This window comes from Vipera berus (genome assembly GCF_964194415.1).
Source record: "Vipera berus genome assembly, chromosome: 2".
Taxonomy (NCBI): Eukaryota; Metazoa; Chordata; class Lepidosauria; order Squamata; family Viperidae; genus Vipera; species Vipera berus.
The window spans coordinates 43,009,103-43,028,729 of NC_138203.1; the positions used below are offsets into that span (position 1 = coordinate 43,009,103).

The window sequence follows — 19,627 nt, forward strand, 5'->3', positions numbered from 1 at the left end:
CTGCTACCCATTATGGCCCTCCTCCCATCCCAAAAGGAATTAATCTTTTCATACAATTGTGATAAAATGGTTCAAACAGTAATGCCTCTTTAATTTGTAGGGCTCTGATGTTCTGCTACAAATGGTTAAATGACAGTAATAGAGTCATTTTCCAAGACTATTTGATCTGATGGCAGGGTCAGTGCATTTACTCTTTTCAGTCTCAAAAATAGCGCAAAATACATTTTTAAATAGAAAGACCTCCTTCTAAATACTTAAAAAATAAAAAATAAAACTTTATAAATAGTTTTAGAGTAAAAAAGATCATGAATTTGTCAGTTACCCCATAATGTTTACTTCAGATTTAGTGAAGAATAACAACACTAATATTGAAGATTTCCTGTAAAATACGTAGGGATAAAGATTTGCTACAAAAATATGTTGGACATGGCTATATAAAATATGTTGGACATGGCTATATATATAGTATATAGAATTATTGCAGCTATGTATGGCTCATGTTGATGAACCAAGTTATTCAGCTTGTAAGTAAACAATGTAATGTCTGAAATAAACATATTGATAATCAGATAGTTTTTCAATGTCATACTTTTTTTAAAAAATGATGTTTCTATTCTCTATTAAAATTTGCTTAAACTAATAAAAAATTGGGGGAAAAGAGATGTAGGTCCAAGAGTTGTGATTTATTGGCTATTTGCTTATTATTATAAGATAATCACAACAATGAACATCCTTTGCTTCATATTTTTCTGATATACTAGAGACCAAAATGCATATTTCATTAAAATTAATATCTGAGAAATGCATTTATCTCCCAAGATAGTCTGACAGATCAGCTTGCCTTAGTTGATTCAAAAATCTGAAATAATACTGGTAATCATTACCATTACCATTTTTAGATTGTTTAGTACATTTCTTAGTTCTTACTTGATTTTAAAAATATAATGGTTAGCCTGGCTAAGTCACCTCTATTAAATGGTGTTTATAATTCTATTGGTGTATGATGTGTACAAGTACTTGCAGGCAGCTGATTCAGTGGAGATAGGTAAAATAAATTTGCTGAAGCACACATCCTGCTAATCTGTTTGAAGAATATTGTACAGCAATAGTACTAGCACTTCATATTATCTGCACAGCCTGATAAGGTACATCTTTATTAAATTCACTTATTGTGAGGATGTCAACCATAGAACAGGAATATTTTAAAACAAAAACAAACAAAAAAAATTAAACAGCCCTTTGTTAGTCAGAATTTAGCTTAATGCAGTGTCTAGAGATAACTTTTAAACACCTGGCAAACCTATACAATAAAAGCTTTGTAATTTTAGGGGAGATAGCTTTTCTTCTTTGTGTTTAGTTAAGTCAGTTTTAGTGAATCCAATATTAATAAAAGCTGGAGTAAGAGCTCCCCTTGCTGTTCCTTTACTAAAACTACACAATTGTATCTATGATACAAGGACAGGATATTTTTCAAAATGTTCAATCCAGATTTTAAACATTCAGTATCCTTATTATATCTTTATGTTATATTTCTAAACTAAAAATATCTGATTCTAATAGAACAAATCCTTGAAGGAAAGACTTTGTTTTAAATAACAACAAAGTTGATCCATATATAAAATCCAATTCTTCAGCTACTTAAAGACATTATTTGTTGGCAATGTTCAGTAAGGAAATGTCTTAATTATAACAAGAAGTTAACATTTCAGTGAAAAAATAAAATCAAGTTAAATTATATTTATTTATTAAAAATAAACAGAATAACCTTTTATCACCATAAACTGGAGAAAGCTACCCACAAGTTAGTACAGATGAGTTACTATATATAGTCCTGAGTGAGCAACAGGTTGATGGCAAGAAGAGACAACTATGGCTGCCATACTAAACTGACATTCTAAGAAAAGAGACTTTAACAATTTTTAGTACTTATTATGTTGGTTTCTTAACCATTCTCTTGGGGTGGGGTGGGGGGGTTATCTAGAAGAACTCTGACTTCTGGGCTCTTTTGGACACCAGACTACTGTAAGTGGTGGAAATTGTGACCAGAAGGATCTCATCCCCTATTTTTACCATTTGGTAAAACTGTATTGTATAGTTTTACTGTTAGCTAATGGGAGCTGGACTATTATGGCAGCATATAAGCCAAATAAATGAGTATGCAAGTAAGCAAGTAAAAAAGTAAGTAAGTAAGTAAGTTTTCCTTTTACATTTCACTGTTTATCACTGTAGTCTTATGCAAAAAAAGAGAAAAAGATGCTGCATACATATCTTTTTAGGATTTCTTTCTGTTCCTTTGGGTCTTCCAAGGCATTCATTGAGAGGTCAGAGATGCTGACCGCGGCTGAAGCAGTCAATGTAACCAGCAGTACCAGATGCCCTTCGCCTTCTTCCAGAGGCAGTTCTAGCTTATGAGTGTGCTCTTTGCTTAGAGTTGACAGGTCAACCTGGCACCTAGAAACAAACATTTTGATTAACATGTCATTACGTTTACAACAATGCTATGAAATACTGTGAACTCAGTTACATATAATGAATCATATTATATTTACTTCTTGTTTTCAGGATGAAATCTTCAAATTCATCTATTTTGTCATTCAGCAAAACAGATATTTTATAGTATCATATTCCTGCCTATGAAGTTGAAATGCTAGAAAACAGAGTAATAGAAATGAAATGTACTTTTAACTTCCTTGTATAACTTTTAAAAATTCATAGCAGGGAATCCAATATACTGCTAATGTTGACCGAACTCCTTTTGTTGACCGAGCAGCAAAGAATGAAGTTCCCCTGTTCACTACAGCCTCTGATTGCATGGTCTAAAAACTACTTTAGATGGGGGGGGATCTTGATTTGGGAGGGAAACATGGAGATTAAAAGTTTTATTGGTCAGATTTCAACATATGTAATATTGGCATTTAACCAGAGATGTAAATGAAATCTATCCACCTTGGTTCAGAGTGCAACACATAATGTTTGGCCACACATTCAACACTTTTTTCTGGAAACACAATTTATAATGATATACCTCCACCTATGGAGATGGGGAAAGAGACAGAATTTTAGAAGTACTTCCCAACTAGTGCCTAGGAAGTCAGAAAGGAAAAGGATAAGCAGATTTTGTGCTCCAGAAATCAGCATCATATGAACTTCATAATCTGGACATGGAGGTGGGTGAAGAAATAAACCTATCTTTGCACATTATTTACAATTCCTGTGCGGCAAATTCCTTGCTTCTAATGAACTGTTAATAGGCAAAGCCCTAACCTAAGCATGAAAACAGATAACAAAGTCAGACAAGGTTTACAAGAACTACTACCTCCAATTTAATTTTAAAAGTTGTCTAAGAATAAAAAACCCCCAAACAGATAGACTCCCTTCAAGAACTACATCTATCCGAGGAGCCTTGATGGTGCAGTGATTAGAATGCAGTATTGCAGGCGAGCTGCCCATAGCCTGTAGTTTGATCCTGATGGGGTTCAAGGTTGACTCACCTTTCCATCCTTCCAAGGTCACTAAAATGAAGACCCAGATTGTTGGGGAAAATATGCTGACATTGTAAACTGCCCAGAGAGTCCTATAAAGCGCTATGGGGCAGTATGTAAGTCTAAGTGCTATTGTTATTGCTGTCTGCTTATTTAAAACCTATAGCTGCCCATATTATTTCAAAGATCATATTCCAACTTCCAACGTAATATATATGTCAGATAGATAGAAAGTACTGTACAGCCAATAACTGAGTTAATTATCAAATATTATCAACAGAACCCTAATTTTGCAACCTAATTCTTTTGAAATATAATTTTGAAAAGGGATGATTTTAATTAATAAGATCTTCCATCAAATTTAAAAAAAACTATTTTCCTACAGAATTAGGCAATTTCTAAATGTTATTTCTTCTTTTAAATACAAAAAAATTACTTCAAGCAATTCAAAATTATATGTTCTCTTCTTCAAAGCTCATTCTCATACTGTAAGTTATTTGTAGACAAACCTGCCCATAAAATCATCCTTTTTGCCAGCATCTCTGTCCCATACTGTAATATCAATAATTCCACCTTGTTCCTCATAAAGATGTAAGTCAAATTGTTCCCTCCACCTGGGATTCAAAGTTTTTGACATTATCTAGAGAAAAAAATAAAAAAAATATTTCTGAGTTATGATGCTTTTTATCTCCAAGAAAAATAGCATTTTGACTATTTTAATAGGTATATATTTACCTACTTAGTTTTGGATTTAAATAATATTTCTCTTCTGGATAGCAGGAAATATAACATTTATCCACATTTATTAAAATGGTCAATGAGAAACATGTAAAAATTTTCTCAAAACACACAAAGAAGTATGAAAATTATAACAGCATATTATTTATTGCTTTAGCACATTCGCCTTTTACATCACAAAAGAAATGATATACCGAGTTTCTAGTTTGTTTCTCCTTCAAACTCTTAAAATAGATTAACTTTTTTCTTGCTTAGAGACACAGAAAGATGAAACAGATGTTACACCTTTTTCAATCTGACATTCATAAAAAATTAATTTCTTTTCTCAGTATTTTTCTTTCCTTTAAAAAAACCTATAATAAAAAGAGCTGAATTATTAAAAACAAACATTACATAAAAAATAAAATAGGACATTCCTCATCCAATTCTCAAAAACTACATAAAATGTATCATTTAATTTATTGCATAAGAGTTTTATTCCTGACCAAAATAGTATCTGAGACAGGAACACAGTTCAGACCCTGTCACATGACCTCATTTTGAAACATTGGCAACCTGTTTGCATTTATGATCAGTTGCCAAGTACTCTGAAATCATGTGGTCACAATTTGCAATTTCTCTGCTGCCTTCCTCAGAAAGTTAATGAGGAAAACAGCAGAGGAGGTTGAAGTAGATGGGAATGTTGGAGTTTGAGGTTTATTTACCCAGCACACCAAGGAATTTCCTCTCCCCTCTATATAAGGAAGTAAGAATCCTCCTGCATGCTGGAGGAACAGTCCTCAAATCTTGGGAAAATGCTAGTGAGATTTCCAGAACACTGACATTTATAGTATTTTCACCAGATTTGAGATCTGCTTCACCAGGGCATTAAGGGTTTTCCAAATCTAGCACAAAAAAAAGCTTGCAAATACCATCGTTCTCACAATTGTTCTCCTTGGTCGGTGGGGAGAGGGCCCAGGACTCCCCAGTAGAGTGGGAATGCCAGGTCCTCTCTGTGCCTCACCATGCCTGGGAGGCCCAGACCCTCTTCCTGGTGCTCTGCTTAATGACCTATGTGGCTGCTTAATGACTGCAACTGGAAGGTCTAGGATTGCTACTGTTGAGTGAAACAGTCACACTGTGTCTCCCTTAATGATCACTTTGCTCAAAACTGAGATTCTAGACCCCATTGTGGTTGTAAATATAGAATTACCTATATTCTTTTTCAAATTAAAAGCCAGTAACAACATGGACTCATACAACTCATGGGATTAATCTTTGAGGTCTTCTAGACCCATCCCCTTCCCAAAGCAGAAATCTTAAGGCCATTCCAAAAATTATCCAATGTTCGTTTGAAGATCTGTAATGACAGAGTACTCATTATTCTGGAGGGCAAGATGTTTCACTGTTTATTAACTGTTTATTAACAAATTCTTCTTTGAGTTTGGATTTCTCTCTGTAAAGCTTCCACCTATTTGATTGTTATCCTACCTTCACACTTACGGAGAGCAAATCTACATGCTTTTCTCTGTGATGGCCTTTCAAATATTAGAGGACTACCATTAGGTATCCTTTTAGCCAGGGCTTTTTTTGTCATAAAATGCTCAGAATGGAGTTCCGGCACCTTTTTTGGATAGAGCCTTGTAGGGTAGGGCAAGGTGGGTTGTATGACATGTGTGAGTTCTGGCACCTTTTTCTTTTACAAAAAAAGCACTGCTTTTAGCTTTATGTTCTAAAATCCGAACATATCTAGTTCTTTTAATCCAGGGGTGTCAAACTCGCAACATCACATGACGTATCACGACGTATCGTGACTTTTTTTCCATTGTTGGCAATGGGATAGGTGCAGTTTTGGCATGACGCATCCAGCCCGCAGACTGGCAGTTTGACACCCCTGTTTTAATCATTCTTCACAAGGTTTACTATCCAAACTTTACATCACTGTTGGTGTTCTCCTCTGCACTTTTTCCATTTATTCAACATCCTTCCTGTACTTCTTGTTGCGGAACCCAACATTTATCTGTATTTTGTGGAATATAGCCTAATGCTCAAGTATCTGATTAAGCCAAGGTCTAAAATCATATAATTGTATTTGGAGATTTGATTTAGTAAGTCACTAGCTTTAAATCTAAAGTTCCAACATTGCATAGTATTAAGGCTAATCGACACTTCACTATTTCAGTAGCATAATAATATAATAATCAAGACCTGCAAATAGAAATACAACGACTGGCAAAAAAAAGCAAAGGTAGTACCAATAGCAATAGGTCCCTTGAGTGCAATTCCAAAACAACTGGAGCACCACTTGAACATGTTTGACATTGACAAAATCATCATCAGTCAATTGCAAAAGGTGGCCTTACTCAGAACAGCTTACATCCTGTGACAATATCTGTAACACCATCAAATATCCATATTTGTCTATCCCAGGTCCTTAGGAAGGACTCAATAGGTGGATAAAAATGTCAAATCCAGTTTGCAATGAACCATAATAGTCAAACAGCAATTTCAACAAAAAAAGTGCTGAAGTTACATTTAAAAAATTCTACCACAGTCTCTAATAAATAGTTTAAGAAAGTCAAAAGTTACCTTACTCTTGTACTTCTGATGTCCCAGCCGAAATTTCACATATGGATCACTCAGTCCGTTTGAGTCCATGGCTTTGAGTCCACGACCTTCAATTAAAATGATACTGACTATTCCTCTCCATAGCTGAGATTTTCTGTGCAGGTCTGACAGACGTATACTCTGGGTCTGAAACTTCAGGTGCAGAGAGAACTCTCATTTACTAAATCAGAAGCAAACAATAACTTTGTAATTTGTTTTTAAAACAGAATGGCTATTTTAAGAAAATATTTAGGAAAGGTAGAAACATTTCTTAATGTTTAGGAAACTTCTTTGATGAATCTTTTTTGATAAAATCTTGATGAAAACAAGATTTTAGAATAGCAAGAAACAACTGCATCTTATTCTTTAGTATTACTCCGCTTTTGAAAAAAATGAAAAAAATGGAATGGTGATTATATATATAGGAAGTCTTTGGTTAGTGGGCAATTTGTTCTCTGGCAAACAAAGAATTATTTGAAAGTTCTTAGATGATGTTTGTAACTAGCAGCTACAATGTACTTGACTTGCAATAAAAACGCACACCCTAATCTTTTATAAATCAGTTTAGTAGCCTCTCAACTTTTCAAATACACCATATTCAGAAAATCTAGTACTTTTGTTATCTTTCTTATAATGAAGAATAATTTATAATATTGCTTTGCTTGCAATTACCCCTAAGTCTTATTGTCACTATAATTTATATCCATCAGTTACTCAAAGCATGTCAAGGTAGTTAAGAAAAACTACGAAGTACTTTTGAAGTTCAAAAATAAAAATAAAGAAAACACCAAGTTTCTTTTTTAAAACGATTGCAAGCAAAGAATGAGCTGAATTTAAAAACTACCTTGATACTATATAGTTTGAAAGAAAATATGACAATAAATAAAATAGATATTATATAAAATAGTGGTTTGTACATATCTGGGGAATCTTCTGGGCATACATTGAAAATTAAAATAAAACCTTTTAAACGAAATTTTCATTTAAATGGCTGAAAAGAATGTTTACAAATTAGCACCAGCATTTAGCCTAAGAGGTATGCAACTATCTACAACAAGATTCCAGGACAAATAATTAAGAACAAAATATCCATAATATCTGAAAACAATGCCTTAAATCTTGATTGTGTGAATGAAACATATTTGATATTCATGAACAGGATTACCCAAATCCTCACTGTCTCTACTACCTCTTGAACATTTATTCCTATGCAGGATAATATAAGGAAAAGTAAAAAGCATAAACATTAGGTGAATAGAGGCCCATTTTAGGATCAACTCTTTCTATTTTTCTTCTCGTCCATTTGAGAAATCATATTTGTTAATAATTGTCTTCTTGTTACAATCTCTAATTTGAATTATTTCTTAATTAAGAAATAATTAATTAATACAAATAAATCTTAAGATTTATTTTCTCATCTTTTATCTAAATAAGCATCAGTTCAAAATATTTTGTGACAAGGGATGGGTGCATCCATCTTGGTGCTCTTTGATCTCTCAAACAATTTTTGATACTATACTTAGGACTCACTGTGTGGCACTGATTACCCTCCTTCCTCAAGAGTCAGTTTCAGTCAGTGTTACTATGCGGAGAGATCATGTTTGTGCCTTTTCACTTGGGGGGGTTGATGCTCTCATCTCTCCTATTTCACATCTATATGAAACTGCTGGGTGAAATCACACATTAATTAAGGCTTAGGTATCATCAGTATGCTGATGAAATCCAGCTTTATGTATCAAATCCAAACTGCACAGGTGAAATTGTTGATGAGGAGTACTCGGTGCTCTCTGAGCTTGATTGTTTTCTTGCAGATGTTTCATTACCCAAACTAGGTGACTTCACTATCATAAGCACTGATGAAGTTACATAGTTTGGGTAATGAAACATCTGCAAGAAAACAATCAAGCTCAGAGAGCACCAAGGACCTCTCATTTCAACCCTAAGCTACAAATTTTCTCCTTTATTGAAGTTGTTGATGTACTGACCCAGTGTTTGGAGGCTGTTCAGGTTTGGATGGTGTGAAACATACTTTACTCAGTCCTGACAAGAGTGACTAGCTATAGTTGTTTGGTCCACCAAGACCGGGCATGTTACTCCTCTTGATTTTGGATGGGGCAGTACTCTCCCATTTGAAACCATTGTGCAACTTGGAGTTCTCGACTTGCAGCTATTGTTCAAAGAACAGATAGTACACTTGCCAAGAAGTGTAACTGCCCCCTCCTTTTGGAACAGCACCCTTCTGGAGATATGGACTCTGCCTTCTCTTCTGGGAAAGCTGGATTTGTTTCCAGGCCTAGATTAATGTACTTTTGGGTCTGCTGTGATCACTTCCTGTTGCTATTATGACCGTATACTCTGGGCTGGCTGTGTTGTTTTATGTTTTTATTATTATTTATTATTTATAATTATTTATTGTTGTTGTTGTTGTTGTTGTTGTTGTTGTTGTTATTATTATTATTATTATTATTATTATTATTATTATTATTATTATTATTATTATTATTATCTGACTTTGTACACTATCCAGAATCTTTTGGAGGGGGCAACCATAAACAATTTAAATAAATAAAAGTAATCAGGCAGATGCTAAAATTCTAAGTAATCTGATATTGAATATTGAATTGAATATTAGACAAAAAAAGAAGCCTGACAGTAAATCCAGTACATAAGAAAAATGGAATCTACACAGACTTGAAACAAACAAACAAAAAATTGTAAAAAGAAAGACTTTTGTGAAAAGGTGACTTTCCGCAAAACAAAACATGGTTCAAAATAAATCCTCTGAGATGTTGGAAATGATATTTGTGAAGTTCAAATGCATAAATATTTAGCTGCCATAAATTATTTTTGCAGGTTATCTCAAGATTGTAATCTACCAAGTCTTATTACTTGCTCAAAAAATACAAGTACATGATGATATCCTGATGAATTCCTAAATTGATAATGCAGCATAACTGTCAAGGAAACATTTTATACTCTTTCCAAAGAAGTATAACTTTAGCAATATTATAAAGAGCACATACTATTCACAAGTCAATGCAGAAGCAGAAAGAGCTGTTGAAACTGCAAACTGAATTTAAGAACAAGAAAATTCCTTCTTAAATGTATTAAATCACACAGCTACTCTCATTCATGACCCAAGTATGACCCAGCACAATTATTCACAGATAATTAGCTATGAATCTTTTTTCTAATGCTGAAAACAAACATGTATTTTATTGTTCTTATTTCAAGAAAGACTATGCATCAGATGTAAAAGCAGAAAAACCTCTACAAATTCAATAATGACAACAATTACTGGGTGGTCACCACCAGAATTTGATCTCAAATAAAAATTAAATAATCAGAAGGAATGGTAAGAAGTAGCAACTATCTAGGAACAATTGTCAGATACCTCAGTCACACCGTCTCAATACAGCTATATCTAGAGAGGCAAAAGCAATCTTATTCATAGGTACATACACAAAGAGGACCAAATGGCATAGGATTGCTAACAGACAAGAACTCCAACATAAACTTATACCAAATGATAACAAACAACAATCAGTGTTAGATTTTTGTTCCTTATTTTTAGCATGGAATTTATGAATTCTAGAAGCAAAATGTTCTAGAACATAACCTTATGTATCTCTACAGGTTGAAAATAGCAATTGTTTCTAAAGTGATTAACAGTTTATTTATCATATTAGTGTCAGAAAACTTTTTGTTGCATATTTAGTTCAGTTTATGATTTAAAGGAGGGAAAATATAGTGAAGCACTATAACAATGAGGAGGCAATAATATCTTATGAGGCATAGTGAACTTAAAAAGAAGCTACAGCACTATTGAGGGAGGCATTTTACTATAAAAAACAACCTTAGGATAGATATTTTATATGTTTAAAAAAACTATTGAAGTATATGAGGTAGATAATGAATACAGTGACAAATGGATATAAATCATCTTGGAGCATGTAACAAGCAATGAGAACAAAGCTCCATTCTATACTTCTTATCTGCTTTTAAATTATATGCAACAAAAGTTGCATGCATATCAGCATTTTAAAAAAGAGGAATAGAAATATTATATTTCTCAAAATAGAAACATTCATATTACCTATTAAAGTAGTGTCTTTTGTCATTCCCAAAACTACAGGAAGCAAAGCCAGTGACCAAAGTATGTATATATTCATATATTCATATTCTTGCTTAAGAAAGTCTTTATTTTATAGTTATACTTCACATTTTTTAGATTTGTCTGCCACATTGTCATAATGATTATATATATAATATAAAGGAATTACATACATATGTATAATATATAAATAGAAATTACGCACATATGTATAATATATGAATAGATACTGATATATACTCTGTCTTGACTACATTTAGGTGCATTCAAATGTTCTGAATGCATTTCTACCTTTATTATTTTTCTAAATATCTCAAGGTGGCGAACATACCTAATACTCGTTCCCTGTCCTATTTTCCTCACAATACCCTGTGAGGTGAGTTGGGCCAAGAGTGTGTGACTGGCCCAAAGTCCTGCTTAAGGCAGGACTAAAACTCAAAGGCATTAGGTTTCTAGTCTGGTTTCTAGCCTTAACTACTGGACCAACCTAGCTCTATATGTCAGCTTTTACTAAAGTATATATAAAAGATTTTTTTAGTAATTAAAGAACCATTCCATTGTCATGATTATACAACAGAGAATAATAAAATTTACAGAGAATAAGCTACATGTCACAGCCTGAAGTTCAACGTGAGATATTATAAAATATCAGTTATTTCAAGGCTACATGTCAAGAATTACCTTACTTGTTCTTTTCCAACTCTTCCTCATTAGCATTGTCTGCAAATAAAATAGATCATTTTAATCACCTTTTACTTGTTCATATAGAGGCCAACTGTCTTCTAAATAAGTAATGTACATGACAAAACATCAGACAAGTTTCAAATAATTAAAGACAGAAATCAAACAGCCACAAACGTTCACACTGAAACACAATTACGATTTAAGCTCCAATTATTTAATGAAGAAAAGAAATTTTATATGCTAACCTAAAGATGTATTAAAGATCTCAAAAAGAGCAAGAAATGAAAATTATCTGGAAGTAGGAACATCCTAGTTCATGCTACTCTTTCACAGAGCACAAGATATATAGAAATTCAAGATCTCACTCAGCAATATGAGAGAGGAATCTCCAATATAACAAGTACTTATGATAGGCATCCACAGACAAGAAAAGGTCAGTTCTGAACAGATATGAGCTGTGATGGCGCAGTGGTTAGAATACAGTATTGCAGACTAACTCTGCTGACATTATTAGGAGTTCAATTCCTTCTATTCTGATCAGCTTAAGGTTGACGTTTAAAATGCTTCTCCATCCCTTTCCCTCCAGTCCGCCAACCGAGAAAGGTTGGTGTGTTTATTTGCATTAGATTATTTAAAAAATAATTTTAAAAATTCAGGCACTATTTTGTTATGCTTAATTTTTTAAAAATGATTTTTTTTTTAGAAAATGCCTTAGCACTAATTTAATAGTCAGGTCTGAAAGACTTCATGGACACAGCTGTCTTTTGGCATTCCTATTACAATAAGAAAATTTCAGTGGAGGCGTAAAAGCAGAAGAGACTTGGTACCACCTTTTTTTGTGAATATAACAAACCACCATGGCATTGATTTTCAAAGGCCCAAACTACCGAAAGTTCCACTTTGATGATATGTTGCTATGCGCCTAATATCAACTAGGTTCCCCGAGTAGCATCCCAAAAATTAGAGCACTTGGAAGATTGAATGTTGAACAGTATCTGAAGATAGAAGAATTATTTCCTGATAGTGGAGAATGATCTTAGCCAAAGCTATGCACACAGTGGAACTCAGGTGTGAAAGCTACACTGAAAAATATCCCAAAATCAAAGAGATATACCAAAGTGATACTACAGGAGTCTCTTGATTTAGGGAGTTTTTCTTACAAATAACAACTGTAGTTAAGATTATAGTCATGAAGCCTAGATGAAGAACAAGTATAAATCAGAGTTGATATCTGAACTTGCATTTTTTTTAGTATTACAGTAGAAAGGGCTACTCCAGTGAGCTGACATGTATTAATCAAGACCAATAAAGGCTTCATGTGTAGGACAGTGTTCAGCCATGGTAGAAAGCAACAATTAACAAGAGGTCATGGAACCAAGAGAAACTAGGGACTGTTATTTCCCAAAAGCAGGATCAACATAATGGATTTCTCTCCTTTTATCACTAAAATCCTGAGATGGAGGAAGAGAAGAGCTTTGTTTCTGGTGTAGAGAACAAGATCTTGGTAGACTTCAATTACAAATTTCTTCTTTTAAAGTTGAGACCCAAATCTGTGTGGACAATAGAATTGTAGGCAGAATTGAAGATGGAGGAAACTGGCAGGGTAAAAGATCCACAAATACAGGGCCCAGTATTTGGAGTAGACGTCTTTTTGTTTTCTTATTTAATCTTGGCCATAGTTTTTGGTGGGATGTGTGTGTTAGCAAATTTAGCAAACATTGATGATTTACAAAGGTTTTTTCCTTGTGCCAACAACAAAATTGCAGAACCCAAGGAATTCCCAAAGGATGCACCAGAAGCCCCCAGCCACTTTTGAAACATTGTAGAAATGTTGGATGAGGAAAAGAGCATCCTGGTTTTCCAACAAGTATTAGTACATGTGAACAATTAGAACAATAGGCTATTCTTCAAAATCCTAAATCCAGCCCAAACTTGTAACATTTTGATCAGACAGATTTATAGTACATAAGGGTAAGCAGCAAGAGAATGTAACCCAAACACAAAGACATCAGAATTTAAGGCAGCAATAAAAACAGAAATCTTCACAGAAGGAAATGACAAAAGATTATCACAACTACATTGTTGTTCTAGCAGCACTTACGGTAAATGAACCAAACTTTTATATACTGTAACCTTGATAGTCCTTGTCTGATCTAGTTTTCTCACAGATTAATCTTGCTATCCTATCTCAGAATTCCTCTGCAATTATATCTTTGGTTGTTACCTTGTCTGATACCTGGATCTTTGAGGGTTGAGTGGAGGAGGCTTTAAGTCAAAGACATAGGAGCGGGATATAGTTGGTTGCTCTCTGTATTTCTTTGTTCAGCATTTGCAATACCAGATCTACCTCTGGCAAAGCTTCTTCCTGATCTAAGGAGGGTTGATGAAACACCTCATGACAAGACACCATTATAACTTCAGCATTTCCCACCACTGTTTGGCTCCAAGGGAAAATTCATAGGCAAAAAGAGAAATTATATTGGTGCTTACAAAAGTTTTTTATAAGTCCTCTCTCAATGCTAGTAAAGCAATAGCTGTGCCCATCCAAGTATGTGAAATTTAGTACAGCAGGAGCCTTCAGAGAAATAGAAACAAAGTTTTTTAAAAAAAGGATATACAGGTAGTCCTCACTCAACAATGGTAATTGGGATTGGGAACTACTGTGAAGCAATGTGATCATAAAGTGTCATGTAACTGTACTGATATATGATAGCACTTCCAGAAGTTGCAGTTGTGCTCATTAGGTAAATCTCACAGGCTCACAGCATCTCATGATCACATAATCATCACTTGCAATCTTCTGCCAGTTTCCTTTTGATTTTGCTTGTTGGAAGTTGTAGTTAAGGTTACAAATGCAATCGTGTGCTGCAAGATGTTGAAAAGTCATAATTAGGAGCCGGTTGCCAGGCACCTGAATCATGAACATGTGACTGCAGGGATGCTACCATGGCTACTACTAGAAGTACTAGTTGCAGTGCTTTTTTTGTGAAAGAAAAAGGTGCCGGAACTCACACGTCATACAACCTGCCTTGCCTACCCTACAAGGTTCCATCCAAAAAAGGTACCGGAACTCCGTTCTGAGCGTTCTATGAGGAAAAAAGCCCTGACTAGTTGTAAATACTCTTTGTTCAGAATGGTCATAATTCTGAATGGGTGAATGTTAAGCAAGAATTATCCGTACAAGGGTTTGTGGCCTTTGACCAAAAATTGCTCATGCATGAAAAATGCCAGTTTTAACAAATTGGGAGAAGTTTTGGAAATAAGTTGAATAAATTGAAAACCTACATTATCATAGTAATGCAAATCATATCACTTACTTAATTTATATGACAGTACACAAATGAAATGGATTATATCACTTGATGATATCATGAGGAAAATAACAGAAGGCAGCATAATGCTGGTATTACACTAAAACATCATTTTACTAATGCTACTCTGCAAATTATGTAAACAGATGCAAATCATATCATTTGTGTAATTGTGATCACAACATCATTACACAAGTAGTGTAAATTACAAAGGACATGAAGAGGTACATGAAGCCTCTTGCATTAAAATCTGGAAGATCAAAGGTTTCTTTAAACATTAAATTAAAATTAAAGTAGAACAAGGTAAAGAGAAGTGAGAATTCTAGAAGGATTGACCAGCTGTGAGAATGAATGTGCTATATGTATTCCCTGCAGAAATTGAAACAAACTGAAGAGATTCAACAAGAGTTGCGTGTAGCCATCCATGCTATGAAGATTTCACACCAATAAATTCTGTAAGTTCTAGAAGATTCCATCTTCTCAAGATATATGTGAATCATGGAGAGCACATGAAGAATCTAAGCATATGTCCCCAAATATAGAAAACTTTTAAATTATTTTTAATTGTTAAAATAAATTAAAAACATTTTGAAAGCATGTTACGTCTCAAACTATGAGAATTAAAGTACTATTGGTGTAGAGCAAACAAAATAGTTTTTTTTCAGCTACTCCATTAGCCAAATAGAATGTTTCTGCTGTCCTTTTAGTACTCATTAAAACTCCATCATTAACAATTCCTAATTCCTAATCAAACACATCAACAATCCCATTCCATTCCCTTTAATTGAAAGTCTTACTCGTTTGCTTTTATGACCAGAGACATACTCATAAAAAACATTATCTGTAACATGTTCTTGATATTGCAATTTTCCAAAATACTTAAACATGTATTTTTATTAGGATGGATTTGAAGTTAATCCATTTGAAGTTTCATTAATTCATGAACACTTACACTTAAATCAATTTTAATCAATGTGTCTCTATGAACATATACAGAGCATATTAATTTATAATTAACCCTTTTTCAATGAAAGCTACTTTTAACCCAACAATAAATTAGCATTTAGCCATTCTATCATCTTATGCATCATAATATGGTCTACATCAAGATTCTTTATGTCCCAGGCAACCATGTATTGGCTACTAGGCATTTTACATTATGAGATGCACGTTATTAAAAGCATATACTATACATAACAAAAACATGAAATGAAATGCCTTTCCATTCCACATATTTTTAAAGCATTACAAACTCACAATTTAATTTAATATTTTTATCCTATCTCTGATACTTTTCAAGTTACCATTACAGTATGACTGGATAGTTGGTATAAGGTAATTAAAATATAATTTGTTTTGACAATGTGTCATATAGGATAAATATCTGATGGAATGCTTCCATACTGTAACTTTTTAATTCCAAATTACTGTAACAAAAAAGCTGACTAATTTGAAAAGTATAATTATATGAAGTATATAGTGGTAGATATCTACTAATTATATCACAGATAACAATGAATGACATTCGATAACCATTTTTTTCTTTTCTAAAATTCTAAATGTTGATAAAACAAAGGAGATCATTGTAGATTTTAGAAAGAGCCAGCACAGTCATACTTCACTCAGTATCAAGAATGCAGCTGTAGAGATGGTCAACAGTATTAAATATCTAGGGGGTGCAGATAATTAACAATCTGAATTGGTCTCTCCTTAGTGAAGCGTGCAAACCAGTGTCTGCATTTCCTGCAATGGATGAGGAGAACACATCTTTCTCCTTCTGTCCTGGCCCCTTTTTACAGAGGCATGATTGAAAGCATTTAACAAACTGCATCACTCTCTGGTTTGGAGGCAGCAGTGCCTCAGACAGAAAGTCCATACAGAGAATGATAAGGAGAGTCGAGAAGATCATAGGAAGCTTGCTTCCTGGTATTCAGGATGCTGCTTATAAGCGCTATGTGCTTAGAGCTCAAAGCATTATTAGAGACCCCACACACCCACTTTACCGTCTATTTCTCTTGCTCCCCTCTGGGAGGAGGTTCCAAAGTATTTCTAGCAGGACTACCCGATTCTGTAATAGCTTTGTCCCTATGCCCGTCTGGTAAACTCGCAATGCAATATATGTATATATGTATATGTGTGTGTGTGTGTGTGTGTGTGTGTGTGTGTGTATGTATATATATATATATATATATATATATATATATATATATATATATATATATATATATATATATATATATATATATATATATATATATATATATGTATGTATATATATATATATATGTATATATATATATATATATATATATATATATATATATATATATATATATATATATATGTATATATATATATATATATATATATATATATATATATATATATATATATATTAGTGCAGGTTCGCATCCCACCAGGCTCAAGGTTGACTCAGCCTTCCATCCTTCCGAGGTAGGTAAAATGAGGACCCAGATTGTTGGGGGCAATTAAGCTGACTTTGTAATAATGCCGCTTGGGGGGGGGGTGAAAGCCCTAATAAGCAGGCATATACATAGAATGAAGGCTACTGCTAAGCTTGTAAGCCGCCCTGAGTCTTCAGAGAAGGGCGGGATATAAATGGATTTTTTTTTAAAAAATTGCTGATTAGTGTACATTGAAAGTGACAATAAATTTATTATTCTATATTCTATTCACAATTGTGAGAGTGATACAATGGTACAGATGTTAGGACACTGAATTATGATTAGGATGACCCAGACTCCACATTCAAGTACATAGCCTCAGTAGGTGGCTTTGAGCTGGTCATTATCTCTCAATCTAATTAATCCTGTACCTTTATGATTGTGGGAGTGAAACAGAATAGTAGACAGAATTGCCTTGAATCTTGATGAAGGGCTGCGCTTAGCATTTTCATGCCTCATTAGAAAAAACTGTGGGTGAGGCAGAGTAGAAATCTGATTCCATTTAAATGTAACTCAGTTACATATTTAATATCTTCCCCTCATTCTGTTATGTTTAGTTCTGATAGACGAGGACTCAGAGTGGTTTTAACAAGGAATGAGTTTATTGAATACACAAAGTCAACTGGCAACTGTCAAATGTTGCAACCTTTTTATAGTGGAACTGTTTGAACTGTAACCAATCGTTAGAGACTATTTTCCCGCTTCTTGTTTATGGCAACCAATGACTGCAACAGAATCTCCCGCTCAAACCCCACTACCTTTGCAATCTGCAATCTTCCCTGTTTGCAACTATTTACATACACAACACCCCTTACCCCCCAGTTGTTGTTATTTCTGAACAAAATCCTTTAGATATTTTGGTGGCTTATGGATTCTAGAAGGGTATCTATTGCTCTGGCTGCAAGGGACCCCTTTTCCAGAATTTATGCTTGGCTGATTGTCTCTGTTGGACCTGGGCTCTTGGCTACCCGACTCTGATGTTTCCCTGTTGCTGATTTGTGTATTTGTTTGTGCTTGAAGATTAGTGGTCACTGGCCTACCTCGCAGGGGCGCTACCCAGTCAAATTGACTAAATGGTTGTTGTTGAGTACCAGGGGGTGAATTATTTTGCCTTTCCTCTCCCTCACTCTCTGGCATGATGTTATTACTGAACCTGGATGTACTGTTTCCCCCCAATATATTTTGGTCCCCATCTTCTGGCAAGCATCCACTAGATCTCTTCCTCAGCTGATCTAGATGTCTTTTAATGATCCTATTCCCTTCCCCCTCAATAATGTACGACAAGGGACCCAAGATTTCAGTAACCACCCCTGGAATCCATTTGTCCCCTTGGGTATAGTTCCTGGCCCAGATTAATTCCCCCACTTTAAATGTTCTATTTGGCATGTCCAATTCGGCGCTTGGTATAAGTCTGTCAGGGTGTAATCTGTCCAATTTGGTGGTTAACCTCCTTCCCCACCTCATTTCAGCTGGGCTTTTTCCTGTAGCAGCGCATGGGGTCGAATGTTGGGCCAGCAAAAATTCGGCCAGTCTTTGATGCCAGTCACCTCGGATGATTCTTTTTAAGGCGTCTTTCGTGGTCCTCACATTTCGTTCAGCCAAGCCGTTGGTGGATGGGTGGAAGGGTGCTGATGTCTTGTGCTTAATCGAGTTGGCCTTGAGGAAATCCTGGAATTCAATAGATGTGAATTGTGGCCCATTATCAGACACGATGACATCCGGTAACCCATGAGTGGCAAAGAGGCCCCTTAATACCTGTATTGTTCTTCCTGAAGTTACTGAACTAACTGGTACTACCTCTAGCCACCTAGAGAAACTATCAACCACCACCAGGAATGTTAACCCTTGGAAAGGTCCAGCAAAGTCAATATGAATCCTGGACCAAGGATTTCTAGCTAACTCCCACTTATGCGTACGGGTGTGTTGTTGTTCTGGCCTAGAACGTTGGCACAAATGGCAATTTGCGACACATTCCTCAATGTCGTTGTCCAGACCTGGCCACCACAAGTGACTCCTAGCCAACGCTTTCATCCGTACTATTCCTGGGTGTCCTTCATGTAATTCTAATAGAATAGCTGATCTGTGGATCCCAGGAATAACCACGCGATTTCCCCACAGTAAGCAACCCAGATGAACTGATAGTTCATCTTTCCTTCTAAAATAGGGAATGTATTTTTCATCCGGGTTGGCATTTGGCCACCCGCTCAGGACCCAGGCCATTACTCTCTTTAAAGTGTGGTCATTATT

The 19,627-nt window shown here is 34.7% G+C and overlaps 1 protein-coding gene across 1 annotated transcript in view; it reads right to left on the reverse strand.

Annotated features, from left to right (window-relative positions):
• MCTP1 (multiple C2 and transmembrane domain containing 1) overlaps positions 1 to 19,627 on the reverse strand; it is a gene marked incomplete at both ends in the record, with an annotated part of 161,973 nt that overhangs the window by 103,561 nt on the left and 38,785 nt on the right. The window contains 4 exons of the mRNA XM_081318857.1: positions 2,265 to 2,451; positions 3,992 to 4,122; positions 6,789 to 6,959; positions 11,602 to 11,640. Coding sequence (XP_081174983.1) covers positions 2,265 to 2,451; positions 3,992 to 4,122; positions 6,789 to 6,959; positions 11,602 to 11,640 — 528 coding nt within the window. The remainder of the gene's footprint in view (positions 1 to 2,264; positions 2,452 to 3,991; positions 4,123 to 6,788; positions 6,960 to 11,601; positions 11,641 to 19,627) is intronic.